At 46.6% G+C, this 25966-nt stretch overlaps 1 protein-coding gene across 2 annotated transcripts; it reads left to right on the top strand.

Annotated features, from left to right (window-relative positions):
- The first annotated feature begins 14457 nt into the window (after nucleotides 1–14457).
- Nucleotides 14458–21011, top strand: KCTD14 (potassium channel tetramerization domain containing 14). Of its 2 annotated transcripts, XM_025929107.2 has the most exons (3): nucleotides 14522–14629; nucleotides 17227–17511; nucleotides 20048–21011. In XM_025929107.2, the coding sequence occupies exons 2-3, from the start codon at nucleotides 17389–17391 to the stop codon at nucleotides 20714–20716; spliced, it is 792 nt and encodes a 263-aa protein (XP_025784892.1). In that variant the 5' UTR covers nucleotides 14522–14629; nucleotides 17227–17388; the 3' UTR covers nucleotides 20717–21011. The 2 variants fall into 2 exon arrangements, with proteins under 2 accessions (XP_086534527.1, XP_025784892.1); XM_086678401.1 differs by lacking the exon at nucleotides 17227–17511 and having other exon boundaries at nucleotides 14458–14629.
- Nucleotides 21012–25966: the final 4955 nt, after the last annotated feature.

Below are 25966 nucleotides of genomic sequence, written 5' to 3'. Positions count from 1 at the left end.
CTGAGCCGAAGTCGGACGCTTAGCCGACTGAGCCACCCAGGCGCCCCTAAGTGCATTCATGTTTAAATCAATCTTTGCAAGGTATGATTCGAATTTTATTAGTGGATATGTGTGTAATGAGGGTGGCAAACCTCTGCCCTGACTCAGACGCTTCTCAAAATTCCATTCAGTTCAACCTGTGCTAAGACGTAGTTATTTTTTTGACAATCTCAAGTCCAGACCCCACCCCTTCCCTGTTAGCTCCATGGGAAATTTCCCCAAGGGAAATTCCCATTAAAGTCTTGTGGGGGTGGGAGGGAAGGTTCCTAGTCCCTGCTCTCACTAAAGAAGTCCAAGTGATTGCATTTGTAGTCTACCTGCTCCTGGTATAGCCAGGGGCCTGCCTATGAACATAGCGGCAGAAGCCATCACTTCTGCAGTGAGATCTTAGTCAGGCTCATGCCGCCAGGACCCCCTGAGCTCCTGGTCCTTGGCCTCAGTGAACACTGAAATTCCCCTGTTACTTGCCACCGGAAGCCCTGTCTGACACTCCTGCTGGGTTCGGCTGCCGGAAGTCTTCTGCTACCACTCCCCACGAGGTGTGCACAGCACCCCCCTTCCCTTGGGTTCAGGTGTCCTGGGGCTGCGTGGGAAGGAGTCCGTCAGCCGGAGGGTACACACTAGGGCAGGCAACCGGTGAGTGGGGAGCTGGATGGGATGCAGATCGTTCCTCTCTAGGGACCGAAGGAGGATGAGCAGACAGAGGTCCTGGGCAGAGGCCATGGGAGGTGCTCTTCTACAGAAGGCAGTAGTCAACTAGCCCCCACATGTATCTGGGCTAGAGACTGCTAGCATGCCCTAAAAAAGGGGGGGTCTGGGGAGGAGTAGGGAGGATATCCAAGCTCTCGCTCAGATTGCACCAGGGAGAGGTGTTCAGGGCTTCAAGAGATGTCAGGGCAGGGGCGGGGGTGGTGGTTGCTGCCCACCAGGAGCAGGGACCTGAGGACTCAGGAGGTCTCGGGACTTGGGGCACTGCCCATGTTGCTGCTCACTTTGTTCTACCCTGTCTCTGCTTCGCAGGCTTCTGTCAGAAACTCTTAGATGAGAAGGGTCTCTGGGTATGTTAGGGGAGTATCAAGGGAGTATTGGGGAACCCTGGGGCAGGAGTGGGTAGCAATGATTTTTTTTTAATTATTTTTGTTTATTTATTTTTGAGAGAGAGAAAGAGAGAGAGCATGCATGGGGGAGGGGGAGGGACAAGAGAGAGGGAGAGAGAGAATTCCAAGCAGGCTCCTTGCTGTCAGTGCAGAGCCTGGCATGGGGCTCAAACTCACGAACCGTGAGATCATGACCTGAGCCGAAATCAAGAGTCAGACGCTTAACCAACTGAACCAGTGTAACCATTTCTAGTGCAAAACAAAACAAAACAAAACAAAACAAAAAATATTACTCAGCATCTCAGAAGCTCCCCTATCTTTGGGTGGCAATGATTTTATTTTATTTTATTATTTTTTCAATATTTATTTATTGAGAGAGAGAGAGAGAGAGTGCACAAGCAAGTGGGGGAGAGGGGCAGCGAGACAGAATCCCAAGCAGGATCCACGCTCAGCACAGAGCCCAATGTGGGGCTTGAGCTCACAACTTCAAGATCACAACGGCAAGATCACAACCACACGATTACAACCTGAGCTGACATGAAGAATTGGAGGCTTAACTGAGCCACCCAGGCACCCCAGGGTGGCAATGATTTTCAAGAGGGAAGTGAGCAGGGTCTGAAGAGCAAAGGAAAAAGGAAGGAAAAGATCCTTCTCCAGTCTGGGCTGGTGTGTGGTCCTGAGGACTCAGCAGGAGAGCTTTGTTCACACCAGCTAGTGAACTGGCCTATGTGCAGATCTCAGACATACCACACACTTGGTGTCTTGGACCGGCCCTCAGAACTTTGTAAGCGGGTTTGTAGCCATAGGCAGCCCTGCAGAGAAAGGCAAAGAACAAGGTGTTTGCAGAGGCTCACAGATCAGACAGGGCTGGGCTGAAAGCATGAGGGCAAACAGGGAAGATGATCATTCCTGGCTGGGCTGGCAGGGTGTGTGCCCAACAGGGTCAGGGAATGGCCAGTCCCAGAGGAGTGGCCAAAATAGACACTATTTGCTCCCTGAAGTTTCTGTTTCTCCAGGAATGATTCACATGAGTTCTACTGATCAATTTTTTCTCCTCTTTTCTCACTGTGAGTAGCTGAGTAGGGCACAGAGAGGCACCATGGAACAAGCACCGCTGTAACATCAGGGAGACCTGTGTTCGAAGCCTGCTCTAGGCCACGTGACTTTGGAAAAGTCACATTCCCTCTCTGACCTAGGTTTCCTCATCGGCAAAATGGGACAACATGTACCTCCTAAGATTGTTGTGAAGAGAAAATGAGATCACCCATAATTGCATGGGCCAGTTACTTAATAAAGTTTCCTTTCCTTTGCTGCTTTGTCATTTAGCACAGATTCATTTGAGACCTAGTGTGTAGCAGGCAGCTGTGCCAGGCGCTGGGCAGAGAGTGGTGAACAAAACAGATATGGAAACTGGCTGCCCCCGTGGAGCTTAGAATCCAACGAGTGGGACAGACATGAAATAAACAAGCAAGCAAATACACACCATGAAGGGAAAGCACAGCGTGCTATGGAGAAGATTCTTGGTGAGACTTTAGGTAGAGTCCCCTTACCAATCAGTGCCTCTGTTTTATCTTCAGTCAGGTGTAGCTAAAAATGCCTAGCTCACAGAATTGTGAGGATGAGACCCAATCGTGTAGAGAAAGTGCCCTGCATGGCGCCTGGCACATGGTGGATACCCAGTGAAGTCAGTTCCCTTCCTGTCCCAGGTCGTGATTAATTGTCAAGTGATAGCAGAGACAATGCACACACACGCACACACGCGCACACACACACACAGAGTCAAGAACACCTACAGGCAGGACACACCCAGGCTCACTCAAGCTACATATTTGTGGAGAGTTTAATAATGACACTCTTTATAAAGGCATGGCAGCATCAAGGAATAGAGCATCCCCTAGGGCTATTAATAGGAGGGGGGGCTGCAGAGAGCGAGGAAGAGAACAATTACCAGAACCCAAGAGAATAGCTGGGTGGACTCGGCACCTGACAGGAGCTAGGACCTTCAGAAGAAGGGAGTAGCTGACTTACAGGAGCTGGGCAGGGAGGGAGCCGAGGGAATAAGCACTCTGACCTCAGCCTCCCCTTATCCTCTGATATCCTGGTAGGCCCCCCATGGGACAAGCAAAGATGAAAGCCAGAGGCAGGGAGGCTGTGTAGATGTAACCCCTGAAGATCAGCCTCCAGGGCAGAGAGCGGAGGAAGGGTCAAATAGATCTGTAGAAACAAATGGCAAAGATAAAGCACAGGGTCCATATCCACTGGATATATACGTGGATATAAGTGATAGATATATCTTTAGAATATAAGTGACAGATATATCCGATGTAAAATGGCCTAAGTCAAAAGGGAATACCTTTGGTACCTAATTGGACATTCCAGGGATAGGGCCATAGGAATAGTTTGATCAGTGCTCAAATGATAGCTAGAAACAAGTTTGTTATCATCTCTCAATTCTACTTTCCTTCATATGTCAACTTCATTCTCAAGATACATGTAGTGGCAATATGGTGGCAGTAAAGGAGGGGTTGGTCCCCAGAGGACAACCAGTCCTTTGCAAGAAAGGATGGTGAGTAGAAGCCAGGTGGAAATGTTACACATCTCCACTACAGTTTATGTCTGAGTGCTTACCTTCCATAAACTCAGGTGACAGGGATTGGTATTACATGCTTCACTATGGCCAGTTGGGGGAATGTGGATCACTCAGGGCCCTTCAGTCCTACCTCTGCGTTGAAGGGACCTGAAGATCGCCTAGCCCAGGGACCTTATTTTACAGGTAGCAAAACTGAGTCCCAGTGAGAAGAAGGGCATTGCACAAGACCATGTAAGTGATGTCAAGACCAGGACTTAAACCCAGGTCACGTGATCTGTCCTCTATAGGACTTGTTTCTGTTTTGTTTTGTTTTTTAAGTTTTATTTTATTTATTTAAGTAATCTCTACATCCAACCTGGGGCTCAAACTCACAGCCCTAATATCAAGAGTCCACACCCCCCACCAACTGAGCCAGCCAGGTGCCCCTACAGGACTTGTTCTTTAAAAAAGAAGCAAGAAATACCCCTAGAGAATGTTTGGAGAAAGGAAGGAAGGAAAGAATGAAAGAAGGAAGTAAGGTGAGAGGGGACAGAAGACAGATATATATATTATAAGAAATTAAGACAGTATGAAAGAATATACAATGAAAAGTAATTTTCCTCCTGTGGATGACTCCTGCTCTTCTCTCCAGAGGTAATGATGGTCAGGTCTCCTGTATGTCCTTCTGGAAATTATCAGTGCAAATGCAGAAGTGTGTATACGTAGAATATATTATCATTGTATTACTATTTTGAAGACCTTTCTATATTACTGCATAGAGGTCTGCATCATTTTTTGTAGTGCATGTAGAGTAATCTAGAATATGGATGTATTCTAATTTATTCAACTAGTCCCCAAGTGATGGACATTTAGGATGTTTCTATTCTAGTCTTTTTCTTCTATAAACAATGCTGCAGGGGCGCCTGGGTGGCTCAGTCGGTTAAGCGTCTGACTTCAGCTCAGGTCATGATCTCACAGTCCGTGGGTTCGAGCCCTGCGTCGGGCTCTGAGCTGTCAGCACAGAGCCTGGAGCCTGCTTCGGATTCTGTGTCTCCCTCTCTCTCTGACTGTCCCCTGCTCATGCTCTGTCTCTCTCTGTCTCAAAAATAAATAAAAACATTTAAAAAATTTTTATAAACAATGCTGCAAAGAACATCTTTGTACACACATAGTGTCAACACCTGTGCTCTAGAGGCTAACTCTAAGAGTGGAAATGACACCCTTTAAAGAGTTCATCCTGGGGCGCCTGGGTGGCGCAGTCGGTTAAGCGTCCGACTTCAGCCAGGTCACGATCTCGCGGTCCGTGAGTTCGAGCCCCGCGTCGGGCTCTGGGCTGATGGCTCAGAGCCTGGAGCCTGTTTCCGATTCTGTGTCTCCCTCTCTCTCTGACCCTCCCCCGTTCATGCTCTGTCTCTCTCTGTCCCAAAAATAAATAAACGTTGAAAAAAAATTAAAAAAAAAAAAAAAAAAAGAGTTCATCCTGACATCACTTTCACCAGAAGGAACCAGGAGTGATAATGTTGGAAGGGATCTTAAGCATCATCAACCCTAGTTGTCCACTTTGCATTATGTGAATGAGGAAACGGAAGTCTTGGGTATGACAGGGACCTGCTGGTAAATTCAGGCTAGACCACTATGGGTTCTAAAAGAGGCTATGGAAGAAAGACAGAGGGGTTGGGAGTCAGGCAGTGCTGGCTCTGTGCCCTGGCCTGGCAGGGCAGGGAGTGATCAACACAACAGGCTCTGGAGCCGGGCTCTGGATTTGATCTGAACGTAGAAAAACAGCCTTTCTAAATTTCAATTTCCTCACTTGGAAAATGGAGATGATTTCAGTCTTCCCTTAGTCTTCCTTACAGAGTTGCCATGAAGATAAGTGAGATAATGCGTATGAAACAAAGTTTACCTTTTATTACCATCCCCCACTCTGGGTATCTCGATGCCTGCCCCTTGCAAGGGGCATCATTGCAAGGGTTAAAAGGCCCATGAATTGGTGAACTATGGGCACACTTGGCCTCCAGCCATGCTCCGTGTCCCTGCAGTCAAGGCCAAGCTGAGCAAATTCTAACATCTACCCAGAACCTCTGGCTGCCTCCTCCCTCCAGAGAGGAGCTTGGGTCTGGGGTAAGTCAGAGGGAGGGCTTCAAATGGAAGCCCAGCTATGCTTCCTCCCTATACCGGTCTCCAGGGATGGGCAGTGCCTGCCCTGTGCCTGGCATTGACTGTACATTGACTCCTGGAAACTCTGTAGGGGCATCACAACGCCCATTTTTGAGGTGAAGAAAGTGAGGCTCCCAGAGTTAAGGAGACTTGCTTCTTTTTTTTTAAGTTTACCTATTTATTTATTTTGAGAGAGAGAGAGAGAGCAGGAGAGGGGCAGAGAGAAAGAAGAGAGAGAGAATCCGAAATAGATCCAAGCTCCACGCTGAGCCCAACTTGGGGCTCGATCTCATGATCCGAACCATGAGATCATCTCACGACCATGAGATCATGACCTGAGCCAAAATCAAGAGTCAGACACTTAACGGACTGAACCACCCAGGCATCCCAAGGAGGCTTGCTTCTAAATAAAATTCCCCAGGCAGAGCCGGGTGGGGGGGGCTTCCTAGGGGGATGGGATCACACGTTGATTGACTATGTAGTTGATTCATCGAGGCACTACTTTGGGGTTTATAATGTGGCCTTTGCATTGACAGGCTGTCTTAGCCAAAGGTGATTAAAAAAGGACACCCCTCTTTACTCCTGTCTGACCTCCTTCTTTTAGTTCCTCCTCTAACTCAGCACCTCCCTCCTGCCCCAGGGGCTCAGGGACCTGTGAACCCTTCACTACACACCGTCCTTCCCCTCACCCTTCAGACCTCACCCCAGGAAGACTTCACTGCCCTTGCTCCCCCCTAATAAGCTCCCTATGATCTGTATGCTCTCATGATTCTTTGGTCTTTCCCCTCAGAGCACTGATCACCCTGCGTAATCAGATACTTCTTTGTGTGGTTCTTTATCAGTCTATGTCCCTGCTGACAGTGAGCCCCTGCAGCTGGCTCTTGTCCTCTGGTTCACTACTCTTTTCCCAGTGCCTGGCACCATGATCAACACACAGTAGGCGCTCAGGTACCTGTGTCCTTCCTCTCTGAAAGGGAATAGCTCTACCTGCTACCAGTGTTGTTCTGAAGATTAAATAGGACAAAGCTCTCCAAGGTGCCTGGCCCAAAGTCGGGCCGGCCTGGCCCATTCTCTAAGGACCTGCATATTTCTCAAGTGGGTGTGGAGCAGAGGGAAGGGAAGAGGGTCCTCATGGGTTGGCAGGGGTCTCCCCCTGCTGCCGGGCCCACAAAGGGCGCCTTGTGTGGAACTGGTGGCAGGATGCCTTGTGGGACAGCTGGGCCCAGGGCTGCCAGACCTGGGCTGGGCTGGGCTGGGCACTTGGCCACAGGCAACCCTCTAAGGACCCTTTCATCTGAGTCCCAGCTGCCACTTGGCTGGCTGGCTCAAAGCCCGGCCGCCTGGAGAGGAGAGGGGCTGGCAGCTTTGTCTCAGGAAGAACAAAGACAGGGATGAGTGGGAGGAGGGCAGAGGGAAGCAGTGCTTGCTCTTGGAATCAGGCCAAAGGGAAACAAGATCCAGTCATAGGCAACACCAAGGGGCTGTTTGAATTCTTTTGTTGCCATAGCATCAAACAAGACAGGATTGCAAAAAGCATCTCAGGCAACATCCCAACACCCACCATATTATAATGGAGAATGAAGCCCCAGAGGGAAGCAGAGACCTGCCGAAGGTGACACACGAATGGCAGAACCAGAACTAGAGCCCTGATCTCTTGTCTCCCAGGGATGGAGAAATCTGAAAGAGCCGCTTCGTCTCTGAGATCCTCAGGGTCCTCATACTTAAAGTGTAGGGAGTGCTAGTTCCAATTTTGAATGGTGAGGGTCAAATGTACCAATGGATATAAAAGGAAGATGAGGTCCATTTGAGTTGGGACTTGAAAATTGTTTTCCAGAGAGCTATGGGGAAAGGTATTCTGAACAGCATAAATAAAGGCAGGAAGGCATTGACTTGCTGGTTGTATTTCAGGGAAGCCCGGACTGGGGAAGAAACAGGAAATGAAGCGAAAAGCCCAGGCTGCTTGGTCATGTGAGAAGTGCCCACTGTCTCCCTGAGTGTCTAGCCCTCCTTTCTGGGGTAATGACCCTTCAGAACTCAGCTTCCCCATGGAATCGCTCCGGCTCATGCATCTGATCAGCCTGCAGGGACAAGTTGGACCATGCAAGGGTGAGTGGGCACAGGGGCTGTGCAGAGCCTGTGGGAGGCTCTCCAGCCAGACGCGGTGGGCAGGGAAGCTTGCCTTGAGGAGATCACAGCAGCCTCCCCGTGCTCGATCCCATTTGCAGAATCCTAATGTTCAAGGTATATACTATGCCCAGTGACTTAGTCCATTTGGGCTGTTATACCCAAAATGCCATAAACTTCGTGGCTGTTAAACAACAAACATTTCTTTTTCATAGTTCTGAAGGTTAGGAAGTACAAGATCACGGTGCTGGTAGATTTGGTGTCTGGTGAGAGCTCACTTCCTGGTTCATAGACAGCTGTCTTCTCATTGTGTCCTCAAATGGTAGTAGGAAGACTCTCTGGGGGTCTTTTTTATTTTTTTAATTTTTATTATAATTTATTTATTTTTCAATGTTTATTGTTGAGAGAGACAGAGAGAGACAGAGCATGAATGGGGGAGGGGCAGAGAGAGAGGGAGACACAGAATCTGAAGCAGGCTCCAGGCTCTGAGCTGTCAGCACAGAGCCCAACATGCGGCTCGAACTCATGAACCATGAGATCATGACCTGAGCCGAAGTCAGATGCTTAACCGCTTAACCGACTGAGCCATCCAGGTGCCCCCCCTTTAAGGATTTTTATGGTTTTATTTATTTATTTTTTTAATTAATTTTCTTTGAACATTTTATTTATTTTTGAGACAGGGAGAGACAGAGCATGAACAGGGGAGGGTCAGAGAGAGGGAGACACAGAATCTGAAACAGGCTCTAGGCTCTGAGCTGGCAGCACAGAGCCCGACGCGGGGCTTGAACTCACGGACTGTGAGATCATGACCTGAGCCAAAGTCGGCCACTTAACCGACTGAGCCACCCAGGCACCCCGATTTTTATGGTTTTAGATCTCACATTGGTCTTCCATCCATTTTGAGTTTTTTGCCTATGGTGTAAGAATGTGGTTGAGTTTCATTCTTTTGCATGTAGCTGTCCAGTGTTCCCAACGCCATTTGTTAAAGAGACTCTTTTTCCCATTTTGTATTCATTCTTCCTTTGTTGAAGATTAATTGATCATATAATTGTGGGTTTGTTTCTGAGTTTTCTATTCGGTTCCAAGATCTGCCTCATTCTTTTTAATAGGTATATAGTATTCCAAGACATTGACAAATAAAAAATCATGGTTTATTCAACCATACCTCTAAATTTCTAATTGTTGCCACCACAAATAAAACAGTGATAAACGTATTTGTTCATATTCTTACAGAGCAGTTTTTATTTCTATTGGATAGGTTCTCAAAAGTGGGACTATTGGGTCAAATGGTGGGCACCTCTTTCCAATCAGCAAAGCTTAGGGAACTTTTTCCCTGTATCCTTACCACCTCTGGCATATTGTTATTCTTCTTAATATTTGCCAAAATGACAGATTAGAAATATCACAGCATTGCTCCTTGATTGCATTTTCTCAACCCCTACTAAATTTTGGTAACTTTAGTTATTTTATTTTTAATTTTTAGAAGTTCTATTTGGCTTTTCTCAAATCTGCTTGGGTAATTTTTTAATTTTTATTTTAGAAATAGAGACAGAGAGCCAGTAGGGGCAGAGGGAAGGGAGCAAGAGAGAGAGAGAGAGAGTATCTTAAGCAGGCCCCATGCTCAGCACAGAGCCCCTGACACGGGCTTCATCCCACGACCCTGAGATCATGAGATTCGGATGCTCAACCAACTGGGACACCCAGGTACCCCCAAATCTGCCTTGATCGTATCTTTTTTTTAAGTTTATTTTGAGAGAAAGAGAGAGGCAGGGAGAGAGGGAGAGAGATAATCTCAAGCAGTCTCCATGCTGTCAATGCAGAGCCGGATGAGGGGCTCAAACTCTTATGAACTGTGAGATCACGACCTGAGGTGAAATCAAGAGTCAGACGCTTAGCCAACTCTTGACAGCACCGAGGTGCCCCTTTGATCATAAATTTTTGCTCTTCACTCATCTTTTAGATAACACTTATATTTATTTAAGTCCATTAAACATTTATTGTATTTTTTGTTTATTTTTTTATTTTGTGTGTGTGTGTGTGTGTGTGTGTGAGAGAGAGAGAGAGACAGAGAGAGAGAGAGAGAGAGAGCGAGAGAGAGAGAAAGGATACCAAGCGACTCCACACCCAATGTAGAGCCTGATTCTGGGCTTGAACTCACGACCATGAGGTCATGACCTGAGCTGAAACAGAGTTGGATGCCCAACCAACTGAGCCACCCAGGTGGCTCATAGCCCATTAAACACTTATTTTATATTTTATATTCAATTACCTCAATATCTGAAGTGCTTGTGAATCTGTTGACTCTTGCTCATGGCTCTTTATTTACTTCTGTAGTTTGAGGCTTTAGACTGTGAGTGTGTATTTGTTGGACTGTGTGGGTTCTTTCAAGCTTGGTGTGACTGTGGACTTTCCTCCAGGATGGGTTTTCATTTTCTTTGTCAGGCATCCGAGGGCTTTACCATTCCAGGTCCATTTAAATTAAATTCCTCGCTGATATTGCTGCTTTTGACCATTAAACAAGTGAATATTTGGGCCCCAGATCCATTTGAGCTTTAGCCTATAATCAGACCTTTTCAGGGAAGACTTTTCCCTCCCCAGAACCAGGGAATGAAGCAGGTACAGCATTCTTCTTTGAGTGGAGAATTGTTTTATAATTTACCCTTTTATAGTCTCTGATCTGACATTCTACCCTGTGAGTATCCCAGTCTTTGTCTCCTACTTTCTCTCCTTAAAATACAGGCATACCTCTTTTTTATTGCACTTCACTTTATTGTGCTTCACAGATACTGTGTGGTTTTTTTTTTGTTGTTTTTTTTTTTACAAACTGAACATTTGTGGCAATCCTGCCTCAAGCAAGTGTGTCAGCGCCATTTTTCCAACAATATTCACTCACTTTGTGTCTCTCTGTCATATTCTTGCAATATTTCACTTTTACACTATGACTATATTTGCTATAGTGGTCTGTGATCAGTGATCTTTGATGTTCCTACTGTAATTGTCTTGGGGTGCCATGAACCATGCCCATCTAAGATGGCACATTTAATCAATAAATGTGTGTGTTCTGACTGCTCCACTGACCAGCCATTCCCCCCCCCCCCCCCTCCTTGGGCCTCCCGATTCCCTGAGACACAACAGCATTGAAATTAGGCCAGTGAATAACCCTATACTGGCCTCTAGTTGTTCAGGTCAAAGGAAGAATTACACATTTCTCACTTTATTTATTTTTAATGTTTTTATTTATTCTTGAGAGAGAGACAGAGACAGAGACAGAGTGTGAGCAGGGGAGGGTCAGAGAGAGAGAGAGAGAGAGAATCTAAGCAGGCTCCAGGCTCTGAGCTGTCAGCAAAGGGCCCGATGCAGGGTTCGAACTCACGAACCGTGAGATCATGACCCGAGCCGAAGTCGGCTGCTTTACTGACTGAGCCACCCAGGTGCCCCACACATTTCTCATTTTAAATCAAAGCTAGAAATGATTAAGTTTCATGAAGAAAGCTTGTCAAAAACTGAGACAGGCCAAAAGCTAGGTTTCTTACACCCAACAGCCAAGGTGTGTATACCAAGAAAAATTTCTTGAAGGAACTTAAAAGTGCTATTCCAGTGAACACACGAATGGTATGAAAGAAAACAGACTTATTGCAAGGTGGGGAAAGTTTGGGTGGTCTGGATAGAAATCAAACCAGCCACAACATTCCCTCACACCAAAGCCTAATCCAGAGCAAGGCCCTAACTCTCTTCAATTCTACAAAGGCTGAGAGAGGTGAGGAAGCTGCGGAAGAAAAGTCTGAAGCTAGCAGAGGCGGGTTCCTGAGGTTTAAGTTCTCAAGCCCCAGGTTAGGAGTAGAAATTACTTAAAAATTAAAAAAAATCTTTTAAAATTTTTTTCAAAAAAAAAAAAGGAAATAAATACATTTCATAAGGCTATAGCTGCCATAGAGAGTGATTCCTCTGATGGATCTGGGCAAAGTCATTTGAAAACCTTTTGGAAAGGATTCACCCTTCTAGATGCCATGAAGAACATTCATGATTCATAGGAAGAGGTCACAATTTCAACATGAACAGGAGTTTAGATGTTGATTCCAGGGGCGCCTGGGTGGCTCAGTCGGTTGGGTGTCTGGCTTCAGCTCAGGTCATGATCTCAAGGTCTGTGAGTTCGAGCCCCACATCGGGCTCTGTGCTGATAGCTCGGAGCCTGGAGCCTGCTTCGGATTCTGTGTCTCCCTCTCTCTCTGCCTCTCCCCAACTCGTGCTCTCTCTCTCAAAAATAAATAAAACTTGGGAAAGAAAAAAAGTTGATTCCAGCCCTCATAGGTAAATTTGAGGGATTCAAGACCTCCACGGAGGAAAGTAACTGCAGATCTGGTGGAAACCACAAAAGAACTAGAATTAGAAGTAGAGCTTGAGGGTGTGCCCGACTTGCTGTAATCTCAGGATAAAACTTGAATGGATGAGGAGTTACTTCTTGTGAATGAGCAACGCCGTTGGTTTCTCGAGGTGGAATCTACTGCTGGTGAAGATGCTGTGAAGATTGTTGAAATGACAACGACAAATGTAGAAAATTATATAAACTTAGTTGTTAAAACAGCTACAGGGTTGGAGAGGATTGACTCCAATTCTGAAAAAAGTTCTGAGGGTAAAATGCTATCGAACAGCATTGCGTGCTACAGAGAAATCATTCATGAAAGGAAGGGTCAATGGATATGGCAACTTCATTTTTGTTTTATTTTAAGACATTGCCAAAGCCATGCCAGGCTTCAGCAACCACCACCCTGACCAGTCAGCAGCCATCAGTATTGGGGCAAGACTTTCCACCAACACAAAGATTATGAACTCTGTACTGTTTTCCATAGTGGTTGTATGTTACTGAGTCAATCTTTTTTACTTTATTTTTTATTTTTTTTATTTTTTTTATTTTTTTTAATTTTTTTTAACGTTTATTTATTTGTGAGACAGAGAGAGACAGAGTATGAACAGGGGAGGGTCAGAGAGAGAGGGAGACACAGAATTGGAAATAGGCTCCAGGCTCCGAGCTGTCAGCACAGAGCCCGACGCGGGGCTCGAACTCACAGACCGTGAGATCATGACCTGAGCCAAAGTCGGACGCTTAACCGACTGAGCCACCCAGGCGCCCCTACTTTATTTTTTAGAACAGTTTTAGATGTGCAGAGAAACTGAGAAGAAGCACACTCAGTTTCCTCTACTTTTTTTTTTTAAGCTTCCATTTTTAAGTAATCTCTACACCCAACATGGGGCTCAAATCTACAGGCCCAAGATCAAGAGTTGCATGCTCTACGGACTGAGCCAGCCAGGCATCCCTTCCCCTATTCTTAACATATTTCATTTGTATGGTACACTTGTTACTGTTAATGAACCAACACTGATGCACTATTATTAACTAAAGCCAATGGCTTATTCATATTTCCTGTTTTTACCTAATGTCTATTTTCTTTTCCAGGATCCCATCTAGAATTCCACATTACATTACATTTAGTTGCCATGTTTCTTGGTTGTGACAATTTCTCAGATTTTCCTTGTTTTTAATGACAATTCTTGTTTTGAGAATTATTGGTCAGGTATATCATGGGATGCCCCTCTATTGGAATTTTTTTAAGTTTGTTTATTTATTTTGAGAGAGGGAGAGAGAGAGAGCAAGCAGGGCGGGGCAGAGAGAGGGAGAGAGAGAGAGCAAGCAGGGCGGGGCAGAGAGAGGGAGAGAGACCATCCCAGGCACTGTTAGTGCAGAGCCTGATGTGAAGCTGGAACCCACCAGCTGTGAGATCATGACCTGAGCCTAAGTCGGTTGCTTAACCGACTGATCTACCCAGGTGCCCCGGAATTTGTTTGATGTTTTGTTTTGTTTTGTTTCATGATTAGATTGGGATTATGGGGTTGAGCAGACGATCACAGAGATAAAGTGCTATTTCCATCACATCACATCAAGGGTACTTACTGTCATGAAAATATGAGTCTTGATGTTGACCTTGATTACCTGGCTGAAATAGGGTTTATCAGTTTTCTCTTTTTTTCCTTTGCACACTATCCTCTTTGGAAGAAAGTCACTATGCATGCACAGACCATACTTTAGGAGTGAGGAGTTACGCCCCGGCCCCTTAGGGGTTTGTTTTAACAAGCAAAATAACTCACACAACAGTTATTTTAGCTCTTTTCATCGTTGGTCATGCTTTGCACTTTTAGCAGCTGACCTGAAGTGGATAAATATCCCACACTGGCCACCAGTATCTCTTGGAGCCCACTTTCCTCATTTGTAAAATAGGTGTTGTTTATCCTTCACCACCGTAGGATTGTAGGGAGTAGAAAGTCTCCTGCTGTCAATGTCAGTTCCCTCCGCCTCCCCCGTTTGGCTGTCTGGGAAGCCCCTCCCAGAGAGGGTCAGTGACCAGACTAGGGACTCACGGCAAGCCGGTCGGAGACCAAGTCAACCCCGGGCTCTAACCACACCCTGGACGCATTTTGCCCCACCTGGGGGGCGTGGAGCAAAGGTGCACTTCCGCCAGCCAGCCACAAGTACCTGGCACGTGGCAGGGCTGGGCGCCCAGCTGCCTGCGGGAACGGGAAGATGAGCCTTCCCTCGGGGACCCGCTCCCTGCGGCTCCACCGGGCCTCGCCCCCCGCGGGGCCGCCGGTGGTGAGTGCGCAGCAGAGGCGGGTGGGAGGGCGGCTTATTCCCCTGTCCCCGCGCCTCTGCCTTGTTTCGCTCCTTCCAGTGACCCCCCGTGCGCCCCTTTGTCGGGGTCTGAGTTCCCTTGCTTCTGGCGGGCCTCTGGCTCGCGGTCTTCTCTTCTAGCTGGTTCTGGCTTTGATCGCTCTCCTTAGGCGCAAGGTGCCCCGTCCCCTTCCGGCTCAGTCCAGCCGCTCCTCTTTGACCTCTTTCCTGAGTGGGTGCTTTTGTTGGTCTTCTGTGCTCAGTCTTTGTTTTTAGCTGTTTTCTGCGTGTCTCCTCTTGGTCTCCAGGCTCGTCCTAGTGCACCCCTCTTCCTTTGCCCTTCCTCCTCCCGTGTTTGGGAGCAGACGACCCAACTAAAAGCGGCCTTACCCAGCACATCCCCATCCTCTCCAGCCTGCCCCTGCCCACTGGCTGGATCTTGAGTCCTCCAGCTTGCCTGCCTCCTCCCAGGGCTTGGTTAAGGGGAGTTTGCTGGGGAGGAGAAGGGGTGGGGGTGGGATCAGGAAAAGGCCCAGCGCACTTCAGGAGCAGAACATTCTAATTTCCGGTGGCTAGGTGCCATCCTGAAAACTTGTAGGAAGACAAAGCAGATCCAGCAGTGGGGAGACTGTGGCTCTTTCCCATAGGGCAATGGTGACATCACTGTGGTTGACACAGTCACCAGCTCAGTGGTAGGGCCGCCCTAGGTGCTCAATAAATGTCTGCATGAATTACTGAGCAAGAGGGGGAGCCAGCACGGGGCATGGTGCCAGGTAGGGAAAGATTGGCTTTTATCAGAATACCAGGCACTCTTATAAATCAGTGCAGCAGGTAAGCTCCAGTCAATTGAACAGCCATTTATCGAGCATCCTGGTGTGCTGAGCCTTGTAACAGGTACTGGTGACATAAAGATGAATCTGGGATAGTCAGCTCTTAGGAACCTTGCAGCTTAATTGGGAATACAGATGAACGAATGGAATTATAAGAGTTAACTACCATGACGACAGAAGTACAGGGCCCTGTAGGATCACAAGGAGACAACCCATCTAGAAAGATTCCTGGAGCAATTAACTTGAAGGATGAGTGGGCTAAGTAAAGGGAATGTGGGCGGCAAATGAGTGAAGTCTTGGGGGCCATGGGGACCAGCCTGTTCTGGATGGGTGGGGGAGAGAGGTTCTGGTAGCTGATTGCCAGGGCTGCAAAGGGCCTTGTAAACCTCATGAAAGAGTCTAGAGTTTATCTGGAAGGGAATGCAAGGTTACCCAAGGGTTTGTTTTATTTATTTTTTACTTTTTAATTTTTTATTAGAAAGAAAGAGCAGAGGAGAGGGGCAGAGAGAGAAAGAGAGAATGTCAAGCAGGCTCCACGCTGAGCATGGAACCTGTCTCAGAGCTGGATCCCACGGACCCTGGGATCATGACCTGAGGCTAAATCAAGACTCTGATGTTCAACGGATTGAGTCACCCAGGTGCCCCTCACTCAAGTATTTAATGCAGATTAACCAGATCAGATTTGCATTTCAGAAAAATTGCTCTGATGTTAGAGATTGGACTGGGGGAGGGCAATCAAGGGGGCAGAGGGCTGTGGAATTGACCAGGATTTAGAATCACCAGGACTTGGTTCCTGATTATTTGTGTGGGAAGAGGTTAAGGACTGGAGCAGACTGCTAGATTGCAACCTGGATTTCTGGCTCAGATGATTGAGATGGGGGACAATGGAAAAGGTCAAGGTTGTGGAGTGGGGAGAGATTTGAGGGACTTGGGGGACATGTGAATGGAGATGTCCCTCCATTGACTCTACTAAGGGTGACCTTAGGAAATGTATGAATGTTTGGCAGGGGGTTTTGCAGGTGTGTAGGGACCCTTTAGACTACAACTGGGTGAAAGCTGGGTCTGATTCGTCCCAGTGCCCTTAGGGAGGGCCAGCTCTGGAGCAAGGGCTCCTAAAGACTGGCTTTAGGAGACAGGCTGAGCCTGAGACAGTCTTTCTTACCCGGGAATGCTCCTTCAGGGTGATTGGTAGAAAAGGTGGGGCAGAGGGGCCACAAAAATGGGCAGATGGTCCAGAAGAGGGGCGGAAAAGAAGTCTTTATCTGCTAGAAACATACTGTAGTATTTGTGGATGAGGTAGGAGGTCTTGGATTTCCAAAGAAACTGGGAGAGTTTGGGGAAAACAGGAGGGAAACAAGGGACAGAACTAAGAAGTTCGGGAACAAGACCAAGGTCTTATTTGGTAAACAAATGGGGCTGAGGATATCAGGGCAGGAAGCTGTTTTGTGAAGCATCTGGAAATGAGCTTCAGAAACAACATTTAAAGTGATTGGACTCATTAGACTTTCAGAGCTGGAGAGGCTTAGAGTTCTCTTCGTCCATTTTGCCTCCCTATTTCATAGATGACTAGGCTTAGGCCTACAGAAGAAAGTGAGCTGCCCCAGGCACATCGCTAATTACTGGCAGCAGTGGGACTGGATGTCGGGAGGAGTAGGACACCCAGTCTGTACTGGAGTCAGACTTACACGGGTTTGATTGCAGCTCTGACTCCACTTCCCAGCTATGTGACCCATCTTTCTGACCTCATAGGGGGACCTCCAGAGCACCTGTGAGCTTTCAGTGGTACAGGAGTGATGATGAAGCACACGGATCCATTCAAGGGTTAAAGTCTGCAACTTTGCGTTTAACTGCCTGCTTCACAGAGCCACCTCAGGGTTAACCAAACATCCTTGCCAAGGGGCCTTGAGGTTTATGGGAGAAAGAGGAAGTCACAGGTTCTGGGTTTATTTTTCTCCTGGCTGTATTGTTTGGCTGCTGTCAGAATGCATCCACTCCGTCTCCCTTCTCCACTCCAGCCGGCAAAGCTGTCCCCTGGTAAGAGCTGTTGCCATGGCAACTCAGTTCTTTCCCCCATTAGTTTGGCTGCCTCTGGCTCTCTTTAGTCCAGTACTTTAATCTTAGGGGTAGAGCCCACAGACAAGTTGAGGGTGAAGTCACACCTAAATGAGAACCAAGGACATTCCTGAATCCTGTCACTACTCCTGGCTCCGCAAAGACCTGTGGCACAATCTCTGGGTGGAAATGCAGCTTTCCCTCTGACGCTGCACCCATCTTTTCTGAGGCTGCAGCATCACACCGCCTAGGAAACCTTCCCTGACAACCTCCAGCGCACATCCACGCGGAGAGCCTTTGAGTCTCCCCTCTCAGCACCTGCACATTTCAGCAGTCTGTTTCCCTCTCTCCTCTGTGAACTCCTCGAGGGCAGGGACTGTGTCCTATTCATCTGCTCAGGAGGAGGCTTGAATGTAAGAGGTCCTCTCTACCTTTTTTATTTTTTTAAGCTTATTTATTTATTTTGAGAGACAGCACAAGGAGGGGAGGAACAGAGAGAGGCTGAGAGAGAGAATCCCAAGCAGGCTGGGCACCGTCAACGCAGAGCCCAATGTGGGGCTTGAATGCATGAACCATGAGATCATAACCTGAGCTGAAATCAAGACTTGGTTGCTCAACAGACTGAGCCACCCAGGGCCCCTCTGTCTTTTTCGAATGACTGAGTAATTAAGGGAGTGAAGAGTGGAGGTATTTAAAGGTTGAACACTAATTGATGTAATGACTAACAGCACATGCTTTGGGGTAAATTGGCCCTGAGTTTAAGTTCTGAGATCATCACTTAATAGCAAGTTGATTTAGGCAATTTGCTTCAGCTCCTTAATTCTTAGTTTCTTCATCTGTAAAATGGGGATTTAATACATTCTTCACAGGAGCACTGTGAAGACTGAGTTAGGAATTGAATGTAAAGCACTTTGCACAGTCACTAGACTATGAGAGGAGAGACTGTCCTGCTTGTTCCTCACTGTGCACCAGGTATCTGGCACATCCGTATTTTAGTGACCAAGTGTGTGAATTTAATTTTATTTTTTTTTTACGTTTATTTATTTATTTTGAGAGAGAGAGAGAGAGAGAGAATGAGGGAGGGGCAGAGAGAGGGAGAGAGAGACAATCCCAAGCACCATCATTGCAGAGCCAGACTCAGGGCTCAGACTCACAAACCATGAGATCATGACCTGAGCCGAAATCAAGAGTTGGACGCTTAACTGACTGAGCCATCCAGGAGCCCTGCATTTTTTTTTATTATTATTTTTAATGTTTACTTATTTTTGAGAGAGAGAACACACATACCTGTGTGTGCGTACACGTGAGGGCATGCGCCAGTGGGGGAGGGGCAGAGAGAGGGGACAGGGGATCCGAGCTGTGAGCACAGAGCCCGATGTGGGGCTTAAACCCATGAACCGTGAGATCATGACCTGAGCCGAAGTTGGAGGCTTAACCAACTGAGCGACCCAGGTGCACTGAGTGAATGAATTTTAAATAAGCAGAGTTATTCAGGAAGCTGGTTTGTAAGGATAACAATTAGTCTATCACCTCACATATAATAATCTGGTATTTTTGTTAGGTCTGTTGGCAGCACTTAGTATTCCCTAAATGCATCCTGACTCTGTCTGTTTCCACGTCCCCCTCTGTGCTTGCCTGTGGGCATCCCGAGGCAGGTACCATGTGCATCTTAACCACATCCTTAGTGCTCATCTCAAGGTTTGGCATTGAGAAGAGGCCTCTAAAAATTCCATTGACCAGCTAAACCTAACTTCCATTGACACCACACTTTACAGTTTATGAGGCAATTTTATAGCCATTGTATCCAGTGTTACTGACCTTTTCAGCACCAAGAATATTCCTGTTATTTAACCCCCACCGGCCCACATTCTGAAACACATCTATCAAACAAATTCCCTTAGTTAATTAATCAAAGTCATGCCAACCGCTAATAGGAACTTCTGACCTACATTAAATAAGATTTTATATTCCCTGGGTGGCGCCTGGGTGGCTCAGTCTGTTGAGTGTTGACTCTTGATTTCAGCTCAGGTCATGGGAACGAGCCCTGCGTTGGGCTCCGTGCTGAGCATGGAGCCTGCTTGGGATTCTCTTTCTCTCCCACTGCCCCTCTCCCTCACTCGTGAACTCTCTCTAAAATAAATAAATAAAAGAATTTGTATCCCCAACGCCCACCATGGGGTGTGGACATGTAGTAAGTACCCAAGAAATGCTTCCTGTATGCAATGAATACATGTATGGTTTCTTAGCCTCTCTGAGGCTAGATCTTAGATCTGAGCATCCCACCTTGGGAACTTCTGACTTCACAACACCTCCATATCCCCATTTTAGAAATGAGGAAATGGGCCCAGGGAGGAAAAAAGCCTTGCCCAAGGCCACAGACTTTGTGAGCATTGTCACTGGGACTTGATTCCCTAGCAGCGTCTTGGACTAATATCCTTTAGTATTCTGTCAATGAAAATAAGCCACGAGCTCCCTGGAGGTGGCGCTGTTGGTTTCACTCAGCCTCTTGTGCCCTCAGGTATCTCCCGTCGTGGAGCTTAACGTAGGAGGCGAGTTGTACACCACCACCGTGAGCACCCTGAGAAAAGTCCCGGGCTCAAAGCTGGCAGAGATGTTCTCCAGCTCCACTAAGGCCTGCCTGGATGCAGAAGGCCGCTTCTTCATCGATCGCCCCGGCACCTATTTCGGACCCGTCCTGGACTACCTGCGCAGCGAGCAGCTGCCCACACAGCACATCCCGGAGGTGTACCGTGAGGCGCAGTTTTACGAAATCAAGCCTTTGGTCAAGCTCTTGGAGGACACGCCGCAGATCTTTGGTGAGCAGGTGGCTCGGAAGCAGTTCCTGCTGCGGGTGCCCGCCTACAGCGAGAACCTGGAGCTCATGGTGCGCTTGGCACGCGCCGAAGCCGTGGCGGCACGCAGCTCCACAGTGCTGGTGTGCGTGGTGCGCACTGAAGAAGACGCAGCCCAGTGCGCAGAGGCCCTGCGCGTCTTCGACTTTGAAAAGAAGTCGGTTGTCAAGTTTGGACCTTGGAAGGCAGCCCCGCAGGTCAAGGACCTCCTGGACTGCGTGAAGATGGACATTGCAGCCCAGGGGTACCAGGTATACTATGAACACTACTCCGAGAGAACATTACGGGCCAAGTATTTCAATTACTTTTATACATTCCTCTTCATCTGGTGGTGATCCCCAGGGGCCAGGGGCAGAGGCAGTGTGTTATGGGTTCTGGCGGGACTTAGGAAATTGAAAGTTGCCTTCAAAAGCCATCTTCCAGGGGAGCCTCGGTGGCACGGTCGCTAAGCATCGGACTTGAGCTCAGGTCATGATCTCACAGTCCATGAGTTTCAAGCCCCACTTCGGGCTCTGTGTTGACAGCTCAGAGCCTGGAGCCTGCTCCAGATTCTGTGTCTCCCTCTCTTTTTGCCCCTCCCCTGCTGGTGCTCTGTCTCTCTCTCTCTGTCTCTCTCTCTCTCTCTCTCTCTCTCTCAAAAATAAATAAACATTAAAAAAAAGTTTTCAAAAAGCCATCTTCCTTTAATTTCATAAACAAACATCAAACAGTTTCTAAGGTGGTCTAGGAGGCTTGCCCCCTAATAATTGCCTATCCCCCTGCTGAGAATTTTGTGCTCACTGCAACTGACTCCACTGTGCTTGCCTCGTGAGGTGCAGCTGCTTCCTCTTTAAAGCCTCACCTACCTGCCAGACGCTTCCCGTCAAGTCCAGAACAAGGCTGAGGTGAGTTGGAATGTTTCGACAATGCTTTGGCTGGAGATGTGGGATGATAACAGGAAAATAACAGGATACCACTGACCTAGATAATATGATCTGAAAATACAATCTACTCAGCCTCAGCTTGTGGTCTAATCCTCTAGCCCTGTTATGTGCCTTCACGAGGAAGATGCCAAGTTCATACCTATGGTAGACGTCACTCAGATCTCCCTTTTCCAAATGCTGTGTTGACTACTGCAGCTTCACAGCTGTTTTCTCTAGAGCAGTGATTCTCAAAAGTGTGGTCCCTAGACCAGCAGCATCAGCAATACCTGGGAGCTTCTTAGAAATACAAATTCTCGGGGCGCCTGGGTGGCGCAGTCGGTTAAGCGTCCGACTTCAGCCAGGTCACGATCTCGCGGTCCGGGAGTTCGAGCCCCGCGTCAGGCTCTGGGCTGATGGCTCAGAGCCTGGAGCCTGTTTCCGATTCTGTGTCTCCCTCTCTCTCTGCCCCTCCCCTGTTCATGCTCTGTCTCTCTCTGTCCCAAAAATAAATAAATGTTGAAAAAAAAAATTTAAAAAAAAGAAATACAAATTCTCTGGCCCCCACCTCAGACCTACTGAATCAGAAACAGAGTTGGCCCAACAGTCTGTTTTAATAAGCCCTCCAGGTGACTCTGATGCACCCTAATTTTGAGATCTGCTCTGGAAAAGAATTGCCATCTTGCTTGTGTAGAGATAGAGAAGACTGAGCCCTTACCTCAAAGGAGGAATCAATTCTGGTGCAGTTCCTGTTCTGGGCCTCCTTGTGGGATCAGGTGAAGTCAGTCCTCATTTGAGGCCACATTCTGTTTGTTTGTTTTTAGCATTTATTTATTATTGAGAAACAGAGCATGAGCATGGGAGGGGCAGAGAGAAGGGGAGACACAGACTCTGAAGCAGGCTCCAGGCTCTGAGCTGTCAGCACAGAGCCTGATGCGGGGCTTGAACTCACAAATCGTGAGATCATGACCTGAGCCGAAGTCGGACGCTTAACCGACTGAGCCACCCAGGCGCCCCTTGATGCCACGTTCTTAATTAGGATTCTTCTTCTGCTGTATCCTACTTCTCTCACTCCCTTTCCCCTGAGAGCACATCCTCAATCTACCACTTGCAGAGTCTCTGTTTCAGGCTCTGCTTCTCAACCTGACAGTAACGGAACTCTAAGGAGGACATGGGTAGACATTCAACCTTTTCCAAGTCCAAGTCTGGGAGAGACGACCCCCTTCCTCTCCTGGTCGACCCTGCTAGGGTGACCATCTGTCCTCAAGATCAAGGTTAATTTTCAGGGTTTAAGGAATTACTACTATCAGGGAGTTTAAATTTAAACATAATTGCTCAGAATGGTCATTTTTTCTTATTTTCAAAAATTTCCCCATGTTTTCCTTCTGGTATTTAATATGGCTGACAATTTTAAGTGGAAAAATCCTGAATATTTGAACTTTTTATCATGAACCATTTCATTATTTATCAAGAACCTGAAAAAAAAGTTTATACTCTTTGGTCAGTAATTACATTTATGAGATTAGATTCCCAGGAGATACTCTTTTCCATAAGAACTAAATAGGATTGCTTAAAAATCTCAATTTTGTGAATTCTGAAAAGGTCAATGTCCTCCTGAAGATTTCTGCATATTCCCGGAGGGTTTGTTTTCTTATGGTCAGTTCTGGTTCTCTGCTTCTGCTGGATTCATGGATCATCTAGATGTCTTCAGCTTGTTGTTGCTGTTCTACACGATGCTCACCCAGGTTGAACACTCCTACCTTTTTCTTAATTTTTACAAATGCTGCTTCCACAAGCTATTTGTGAACGTAGCAGACTGTGGCGAATGCAGGCAAATAAAATGGAGGTAGTTTACAAGACAGAAATGCAAATAACTTCAAACTGAGAGTATTCGACACATCTGTTCTTAAAAAGTCTCAGTCACCCCCATCACTAGGAACTTTTCACTAGTAGATTGTGTTTGTTTCCTATTTTTTTCTTCCCTCCCTGTTCTTGCCATGCTTCTCTGTAGGTGGGAGTAATCTTCCCCACCCCACTGACTTCATGCTTGGCTTCATGACCTAATCTGGCCAATGGAATATGCATGGAAGTGACCGTGCCAATCCCAAATTCAGGCTTTAGAAGCATGCCAAGTTTCCATTAGCCCTCTTGTGTTCTTGTCATTTACCAGGAGAAGACCACGTTCCAGTTTAGCTGCCTCTTTTATTGCTTTGGCTGTAGCCTGCATGCATGCCCATAGGATCTCACTCTCTTCCTGAACGATTTACCAAATTATTTTATTAAACAAATAATATTTGAGGCCACATTCTGTTTGTTTGTTTTTAGCAATTTCAACATTCCCTCCCCAATCCTAATCCATAATACAGTTAAGATAACATACTATTTTTATCCCACTTAAATTATAAAAGCAAAACAATGGGAAATAATTCAAGCGTATTGTATTACATGTATATAATGCAATGTTATACAGCAATTAAAATTATATTTATAGAGGCTTAAAATTATTGGGGAGGAAAATACTCATTTAATTCAATGCAATTTAATTTAATTTGTGCTCCAAAAAAGGATTTATGGTGGTGGGGTTTACAGGACGATGAAAAAAAGAAATATCCAAAAATATATGAATTAAAAGTACATAAATTAAGTGGAAACTCTTAGTTGCCTACCCAATAATACCATCTCCCCCTTTCTTGTTTCCTAACAGGAGAAGCAAAATAGTAAAGCACATTAATAATGTTCAAAAAATGATCTCTGGCCATATGTAGGGGTATATGATACTTTTCTGATCTATTGGGATTAACTAAAGAAAATTAGAGTCAAAGGAGGAAAACTTAAAACTGAATGGTAAATATAACTGTCATTATGATCCGAAGGAAAACATAAAGACTGAATCCTGTGAGATTGCCCTCATGGAGGCACCCGAGTTCATAGCTCTAGCCTGGTTTTCAGGTCTACATTGTTCTCCTAGAGGACTTTTTTTTTTTTTTTTTTTTTTTAATCCTCTATTTATTATCCCATCCTCTCCTCCCCTCCCCTCCCCATCCATTTCTGCTCTGTTCAGTGTCCTCGAAATCTGATCCCTAGGTACAGCATGCCCAAGCCCCTTCCTGGTTGTCCAAAGACTTGGGAAGTACTAGAATGAAAGATCCATGATAACAAAGCCTGGGGAGTCCGTGTGTGGATGGCCCTCTTCGAGTGGGGAAAATATTTTTGTTTCTTACAAATGGCCACTAGAGGGCACCCATTCTAGAAGAGGCTCTCAAAAAACATGGGGCGCCTGGGTGGCGCAGTCGGTCAAGCGTCCGACTTCAGCCAGGTCACGATCTCGCGGTCCGTGGGTTCGAGCCCGCGTCGGGCTCTGGGCTGATGGCTCAGAGCCTGGAGCCTGTTTCCGATTCTGTGTCTCCCTCTCTCTCTGCCCCTCCCCCGTTCATGCTCTGTCTCTTTCTGTCCCAAAAATAAATAAAAAACGTTGAAAAAAAATTTAAAAAAAAAAATAAATAAATAAATGGACTCGACCATCTAACCTCTGGATGTCAGTCAGCCTCTTTTTCCAGCTCCCAAGTGCTTGCTAAATAGAATCATGAAAAAGGTGGCCATGATGGCTATGAATGGGCTCTACAATATAGATTTCCTCTTACCAAAGCCAGTCTGGCTCCTGATGGATGTCCAACAGCAGATACCAACACTGAGCTCCTGATACAGTATTATTCCTGGGGAGGGGGAGAGTGAGGAAACTAGACACTTCTTGGTGATAGGTTGATTGCACTGTAAATCAGTTAGCTAGACTGCTCTGTAACAAACTGTTGGAAGCAACACTGACATTTCTAAGCAAATGGCATTGACACCTTTGACGATGTTTGCAAAACTTCTTAGGGGTAAGGAGATATACTTACATTATGAAAGTATAAATAAATAATAGTAATAAAGTTAATGAAGCTGGTATCACCGTCCAATCCTGGAGCTATCTCAGGATGATTAAAAAAAAAAAATGTCTCCCACTGAGTTGGAAGGCAGATTTGTTTTCTGACCAGTATGATAAAGTCTCTCTCCAGAGGGCAGGTTTGCTAGCATTCCTCTTTTAAGATTGAGGGTTTCCTAAGCTCCGTGTTCTTCATCTGTGTTGCAGATCTATTGTGTGCATGACATTTACCTGCATCACCTCCATGGTGCTTGGGGAGCAAAGGGAACCAATGAAAACATGAAATTCATGCTACCTGCTATCATGTGAATAATAAACTATCTAGATCCATTTGGGCTTGTCTCCTTACCAACTGAACCTATGTGTCAAATCAACTTAGCATCTTAGGGACTGTCTGACCACATGACAACCTCCTGACCCCCGAACTTAGCGCCTTAAGGTTATAATCATATAAGGTTTTGCTCACAAAACTACAGATTAGCCAATTCTTCTGGTCTTGGTTGGGCTCCCTCATGCATCTGTAGTCAGATGGTGGATCAGCTGGGGTGGGCTGGTCTAAGATGGCCTCAGTGGGGTCAGCTTGGCTTGTTCCATCTGGTCACTCATTATTCAGCAGACTTGAGTGCACTTATTCTCATGGCAATGGTAGGGTTCCAAAATCAAACAAAAGGCCTGGGGATGCTTAATTGACTGAGCCACCCAGGCACCCTCAGAGATTCCATCTCTTAATGGAAGCAGCTTCAACGATGGATTTCAGAGAGTAC

The sequence above is a fragment of the Puma concolor genome, chromosome D1 (assembly GCF_028749965.1).
Source record: "Puma concolor isolate L17-30 chromosome D1, mPumCon1.1.hap2, whole genome shotgun sequence".
NCBI lineage: Eukaryota > Metazoa > Chordata > Mammalia > Carnivora > Felidae > Puma > Puma concolor.
Note: the sequence above shows the minus strand (reverse complement) of the source record. Positions and strands in the feature narration are given on the sequence as shown.